Source organism: Cyprinodon variegatus, unplaced genomic scaffold (assembly GCF_000732505.1).
Source record: "Cyprinodon variegatus isolate N-32 unplaced genomic scaffold, C_variegatus-1.0 Scaffold1435, whole genome shotgun sequence".
NCBI classification, from domain to species: domain Eukaryota; kingdom Metazoa; phylum Chordata; class Actinopteri; order Cyprinodontiformes; family Cyprinodontidae; genus Cyprinodon; species Cyprinodon variegatus.
In genome coordinates, this window is record NW_015151888.1 from 1 (window position 1) to 7419 (window position 7419).

A 7419-nucleotide genomic window follows, 5' to 3' on the forward strand; every position below is an offset into this window, starting at 1 on the left:
GTAAACTTCTGGCAACTCAGCTGCCAGTTTTTTACCGTAAAATGAGGCCGTTTTTTTTTACAGTGTATATGTATGAAATGCATTTCAATATTGGTAGGGCTTTGCTTGATAATGTTCTGGTCAGTGTGTTTTGTGATGTAGTGTCAGATTTGCAGATATCTGTAGAAATCACTTTGGGTATAAACCAAATTGATCCTGGAATTGTGAAAATGATTTAAATACATTTCCCTACTTCCCCTTAGTTGCTTTTAGGCTATATTCCACACTGGAAGTGTGTGTTAAATACATATGTTGCTTATTTTCACTAATAAATGGCAGAGTATTTAATGTTATTCCTGGTAAAGAATTTATTTCAGTAGACACCTATCCAATCTCTCTATCACTTGCTACCAAAGCTACCATTGCTGTGAGTTGGGCCGCCCAGTAGTACATTTTGAAGTTGGGTAAACTTACTTCCTATTAACATTTTCAATCTTATTCTTGGTCTTCTATTTCTCCAGATAAATCTTAATAAATGCTTTTTAAGCAACTTAAATGTGGACTGTAGAATGGATAAGGACTAAAAGAGGAAAAGTAGCCTTGGTAAAAGGTTAATTCTCACCCTCTCTACCCTACAAAACAGCGAAAGTGGTAAGATATCCCATCTGCCTATGTCTACATTGATTTCTTTTATCAGTTTTTTATAGTTTACTGCAGATAGTTTCTCGGAACTTGGAGTGAGCATAACGCCCAGGTAGCAAAATCTCTGTTTGGGTCTTCTAAAATAGACTCTATCATCTAGATGGGAGGGCCGTTTGCCCTCTATCATCATGGCCTCAGATTTGTCTGTATTGACTTTGTAGCCTGAGACAGCACTGTATTCGCTAAGGCTATTCAGTAGTGCTGGGATAGAGGTGCTAGGGTTCTCTACAAATAATAATGAAAGGTTTTCTATCATATCAAAAACTTTAAAGTTTAACCGTTGCTCGGGTCAAAGACCCTCTACTCTCTGCTCCTCATTATGATTCTGGTGATTCTTAGACTAATTCTCATCATATGTTTTCTAGGATCAATGGCCAGTTTAATTGACATGGCAGCACAAAGAGCAGGTCAGAATGCTGCGTTTTGACCCAACTTTGGATAAGATAAACAATGAACCACCAAACGTGATCAAGATGAAAAACAGGTATCTCTTGGGTAACAGCTATCTTTCAACGGTTATCTACTGTTTGATAACATTTTGAAATTTATAAATGGACTTAGAACAAGCATTTCTTTTATTTCATGTTTACTGTCTTTATGCAAAGATAAATTAAAGAATATAGCGGAGGATTTTCAAGAATTTATTAAAAGACCCGCCCTCTCCACTTTAAAAAATGCACATGCACAACCCTGTATCCCGAGAGGGTACGCCTAATTTAACGCGTGTGAGAGCATGCATGAGCCCATTTCTCCTCATGCACACTCTGTTTAAAAGTTGCTACTTGCATTGCTCATGCAAGCTTACTTTACAAAAGAAGATTTGCAATTTTTCCGCTATGGTAGAGTCACCACCGGTAAGTGAAAATGGATGACCTTACGTAAACCAATCACCAGAATGATTGACAGTTAGGAGGACCACTTATTTAGATGATCCACCCGGAAAAAGAACATCCTCCACTAAACCTTTAATTTATACCAAGCTAAAGAAAATAAGCTAGGATCAGCTTAAACACCACATGCTGAACCAAGCTAGACTAAGCCCTGCATGGCTAAGTAAAGAAGGAAAGTTGAGCCAAGTTAATGTTGGCTAAAGTAGGTGATTCAAATCCTCGTTGGTCACCCTTTGGTTTAAAATAATGTTTTAAATTATTAACATTCAGTCACTTTAATATCAATGTTTTAAACAGTCTCAGTTTCTTGTAACTCTATGGATTCTAAAGATAAGATCTCATATGAATGATGGTTTTTGGTGTTTTTAACATGGATCAAACTTCCTGTAAATGTTACCTGGAGATGTGGTGAAAATAAACTAAACATTTTAACAAAGTTAAACTTTATTTCAACAACCAATTATATCATTTTACACCAAAGACAAACTGAAAATGTTTCAGATTGAGATTAAAACACTGACTTTATTTCACAGTGTGAGAGTAATACACAATAAAACAATTTTCAGATATAGATGATACAGATATGACCTGGAATTTGCTGCTCTGTTTATCCATAATCACACATTTACCTTTAAAATGATCTTTTCTTCTGATCAGATCTAATTAGTGTGATGAACGCACACGGCAGTGGGAACAAACATCACTGCAGCTGTAATGTTGGACCAGCAGCTCTCAGCCTGCAGCTGCAACCTTCCACTGATGGATCCCTTGATTTATATCAACTCTTAACTTGAAAGAGAGCTGCAGGTTAAAAATAGTCATTGCTGCTGAAAAAAGGCACAGAAAAAAGAAAGTTTTCTTACTTCTTACCTGAAACTGATCTGAATGTTACTTTCAGATAATAAAAACTGCCATGACTTAAAATATAATCATTAAAATACAGATATTATAGGCTAAGAGTGAAGACATTTAGTAGACTAGGAGTTCTTGATTCTATTTAGATTATATTTAACTGGAGAATGAATAAAAATGCACCATGTGCCATGTTTTATTTTTAATACTCTGCAGTATTCTTTAACTTGATTTTTATAAACATCACTGATACAGAAGATAACTATCTTCCAGTTGCCTTTCTGCAGTTACATCCTGCACTGAAGAGCGTTGAATGATGAGTCATCTGATCATACAGATTTATTTAAAATTTTCCAACAAGTCAACACTAATAAGGCTGGATCAAGCTAAAAACTGTAGCATTTAGATTTCCATCCATCCATTATCCGTCACGCTTATCCCAAACGGGGTCGCAAGGGGTGCTGGTGTCTACAGGCAAGATGCAGGGTACACCCTGGACAGGTCACCAGTCCATCACAGGGCAACACAGAGACAAACAGGAAAAACAACCATTCACACACACACTCACAAATTTGGTTCCCACGGGTACATAGGTCCCCACGTGTATGTATAGAGTCAGGCCAAAGTCCTCACGCAGTTGGAAAAACAAGAACACACACACACACAGGAGAATTTAGAGAAACTAATTAACCTAACAGTCGTGTGAGAGGAAGCTGGAGTACCCGGAGAGAACCCACACATGCTCAGGGAGAACATGCAAACTGCATGCAGAAAGAACCTTCTTGCTGCAAGGCAGCATTGCTACCCACTGCTCCACTAAGCAGCCATAATGTGCATATATAATCACTGAAAATCTTTTTAAAAATAAAATTTTAAAAGTTTGCCATAGCTGTTTTTATCTTTGGGACAAGCTGCTGGTATTTAGCAGTTTTGATGCTTTTCTTGATATAAAACAGCTTCAATCCTAGAGTTTAGACTTCTTTTTACATCTGAATGATTCATAGGAGTTGAAAAAAAGCAACCGGTGAACAAAGAAGGAATCTGATGAACCTTTAGGTCAGCAGAGGAATCCATCACGACCAGTTTAAAGGATGATAACTAGACTGTCTTCTTAAACAAATTAGGCCTTTTTGTTAAATCACTTGCATCAATATAACTATTACATTTTCTTAAACATTCATGTCTCTAATAGATTCCTGTTGGTCCCCTTTATCAAATGAGTCACCCTTGATGAGAACAGGGCTGGAATATGAAGCAGATGAAAGGTTTCTGATATTTGTTGCTCTAAAGAGGTAAATTCATACTCTCTGTGTGAGCTGAAACTCTAATCCGTTCCCTTTGTGTTCCCTACATGGGCTTTTAGTTCCTGGTTCTGATCACCATGAATCCACAGCAGCAGCAGGTCACCAGTCAGTGACGAGTCCACCGGTTCGCCTGGAGGTCGATGGCAGCTGGAGATCCTGTAACCCAAATGGAGCTGGGACTCGGATGTGGTCCAGAGAAGAAGAGGTCCGCCGGGTCTCACCGTCAGAGGCGTGACTCACAGGGCAGAGGTCTGAACGCCACCTCCATGTTCTCCTCCATGATGATGTCAAAGCGGCACATCGCTGGCCTGTTGGAGAAGCGGTTCTAATGGTTAAAACAGCATCTTCTAAACCCACCGATTGGAACAGATTCTATTTTACTTATAGATATATTGTTAAAAAGTCTTAAGATGTCTTAAATGCAATTTTATCTGCCATCTCACATCCTTTCATTTTAATTTGGGTTGGTAGCCATAGCAACCCATCCTTTGTATTCTGAATAAGGTAGTATTTCTTGCTTTCAGAGGGAAGTTCAGTTAGAATCTGGGTATATTATTGCTTGAAACTGTTTTATATCTTCCACCCACGGAACGGCTGATAAAACTAATAACATTTTTGCATTTACAGAAAATCCTTTTGGTGATTATTTCTGTTAAAAATTGTAAAGCAACCAAAATCTGAATTTACTGATAAATGCTAAGATATCCTTGTATTTGTTTATATCTGAATCAAATTTGTATAGTCTTATCTAGGACTGCAACTAGCGATTATTTTGCAAATCGATTAATCTGTCGATTATTTTTTAGATTAATCAATTAATAATCAGATAGCTAAAGATTAAATAAGTATTTTTATGAAATCAAACCAGGTGAAACTCAAACTTTTTCACTTGAGGAGTTTGGAAAGGAGCATATAGACCAAAATTGTTTTTAAAATTTTGAACACTGAAAAAAATTGAAATCTAGATGAGTCATTTTTTCTTAAAATAAGTTAATTGTTCTTGGATTAAGGAGGTAAAACAGACATTTCACCAATGGAACAAGGGAATTTGCATTTAAAATAAGAAAACACAAGTGCATTGTCTTATTTCAACTTCATATGATCTAATTATCTTATTTTAAGAGTAAAAATATTCATTCCATTGGTAAACTATGTCATTTACCTTCTCAAATTAAGGATAAATTCACCTAATTTAAGAAATTTTTACTTATTTCGACATCGTTTTTCCAGTAAATGCAAAATGTTGGACATTTTTTTTTTTTTACAATTTTGGTATAACTACTGCTCTAAGTGGGTCTCTATACTTCATTTAACAATCCATTACTATATTGGTTGACGATTATTTTAATAATTAATTAATCATGATTAATTCGATTAATTGTTTCAGCCCTAGTTTTACCCTTCATCTTTTCTTGTAGGTTGGTATATCAAATGCAGTAGTTTCTAACTTGCTAAGATCTATTTGTGTTACTCTTTTGCATGAAAATCAATCTATATCTTACTGCTTGATTTCATATTAAATACAAAAATGAAGTATAAAGCCTTACAGAACCATTGTTCCTAAAATTCAATCTTCTCATAATGGACTTCTTTGAAAGGGGCTTTAAATGTCTAAAGAGAGAGACTGAGGGTGACTCAGATGACCTGTCAGGACGCTCCAGCGGCGTGAAGCGAATCCTCAGCAGCCTGATCTTGTAACGAGGGCCGATGATGTTCCCGGTGTTGATCCTCATGGAGATCTTCTGGATGGGCTGCAGGTCCTCATCGAACTGGGCCAGCAGTCGAGTGGAGGTGTACTGTTCGAACCGCAGCAGCTTACTGCCAGACAGGGTCACAGTTAGATTCAAACACCTTTTTCCTCCATTATTGGGAATCTGATCACACAACTAACAAAGTCAGGGTCTGTTAAAAGCTTAAAAACTAATCTTGCTTTGTTTAAGTCTTGTCATGTGAATCAGCCCTTTTATTTGAAGTCATTTTATATCTCAATGTCTTTAAACATTTGAAAACAAAATAAGTAAAAATGTCTTAAATTAAGTGTTTACCCTTAATCTGAATAGGTAAATGAGATAGTTTGCCAATGGAATGAGTATTTCTTTCTCTTAAAATAAGATAATTAGATAATATGCACTTGAAATAAGACAGTGCAATTGTATTTTCTTATTTTAAGTTAAATTTGTCTTGTTCCATTAGCAAAATGTCTGTTTTACCTCCTCAATCCAAGAACAAATGCACTTATTTTAAGAAAAAATGACTTATCTAGATTTCATTTTTTCCAGTGAACATCTGCGTTACTAATAGGAGGTTAAGCCAAAAAAAAACAAAATCGGTCAAAGTCTAAAGAAAAGCATTAAACTAATGTAAGACATCCTGATTGACTGTAGATATGGAGCACTTTAAGGAAGGTCTGCTTGGAAGAGAACTATAACTAACATGAAGCTGGATCAGGACTTCTGCAGAGCTATGAACTTTAGACCAACAGCAGTAGCCATTAAAGTTTTCCCCACTTTCCTTTTTTAAACATCAATCTTTGTACTAAAATATTCTTTCTGTTCATGATTTGTGGACATTAAGATCTAAAGAGAAGCACCATCTCTTGGTCAGACGCTGTAATTCAGGGAAAGGGTGGAGTCAGAGTAAAAAATATGCACACCCAGGAGAAGGAAGAGGTCACTCCAGTGGCTGGAAGTTTGCTGCCATTCGGCTGGAGTTTGACTGGGAAAGGCCATTTTGAATGACTGATACTGTAAACCTGCTTACTGTACATCTAACATTGTAACTGAAATAAATCAGACTCACTGGTCTATCCGGGCCTCTGTGAAGTTCCTGCCACTGTGCAGACGGATGTAGACGACCCCCCATCTCAGGTACTGGTTCCAAGTCACCATGTCCACTCTGTAGCTCAGCTCTGCCACACACAGGACACAGAGTATTAGCAGTCAACCATAGAAAACCAGCCTGCTCCACAGTGGGGCTTTTGCTCTTTTCATTGCAGTAGGAGTTAAAATTTTTCAGGACTCACTCTGGTAGGGCAGGGAGGCGGTGGTGCTGAAGAAGACTTTGGTCTGTCCTAGCTGCACTAGAGCATCTCTCCACTGGCTAAGGTTGTAGCCTGCAGGTAAAAATCAGGGTTAGTTTTAGAGAAGATCTGGACATATTTAACCGTCTTATAAAAACGGAATTCTTGGCCAAGAATGTATGCATCTATTTTATTTTTTTTCCCAAAAGCCTCCCAGTGGACCTTTGTATGTCATGGGCTGCAAATGCTTCTTTGTCCTGTTTGGTCTAGGACAGAAGTCACGGATTAGCGGACCGCAGTCCAGATCCGGACCCAACCTGATTTAAAATATTTATAAATTACCACATGCTATACGATGAAAGTGTCTAACTTCACTTGCACCGCTTCTCATGTTATTACGGTAAAGCCTTCAGAGCATCCTGGACCAGGCTACATGTGGTACAAATGATCCAATGAGCTGCTGTCAGTCGATGGCGATGGGAAAGAAGGAGAGGATGATGAGAAAAAGAGAGCCGAGAAAGTGTGGACTGCTGGAAGAACTGTGGTGAAAGAAAAGTGAAATGGTGCTCAAAGATGACCCTGAACATTTAGAGGATGTTTGGCTCAACCTGCTGCTGTGAAGCAGGATTCTCCACCATGAACAGAATCAGAAATAAACATGGATGCAGGATCA

General features: G+C 37.6%; 1 protein-coding gene across 1 annotated transcript in view; it reads right to left on the reverse strand.

The window, feature by feature from the left end:
• Nucleotides 1-2033: 2033 nt before the first annotated feature.
• LOC107103373 (lipase member H-like) overlaps nt 2034-7419 on the reverse strand; it is an 18716-nt gene continuing 13330 nt past the window's right edge. The window contains exons 7-10 of the mRNA XM_015403065.1: nt 6750-6839; nt 6527-6635; nt 5372-5545; nt 2034-4035 (exon numbers count right to left, since the gene is read on the reverse strand). Coding sequence (XP_015258551.1) covers nt 3951-4035; nt 5372-5545; nt 6527-6635; nt 6750-6839 — 458 coding nt within the window. The 3' untranslated portion in view covers nt 2034-3950. The remainder of the gene's footprint in view (nt 4036-5371; nt 5546-6526; nt 6636-6749; nt 6840-7419) is intronic.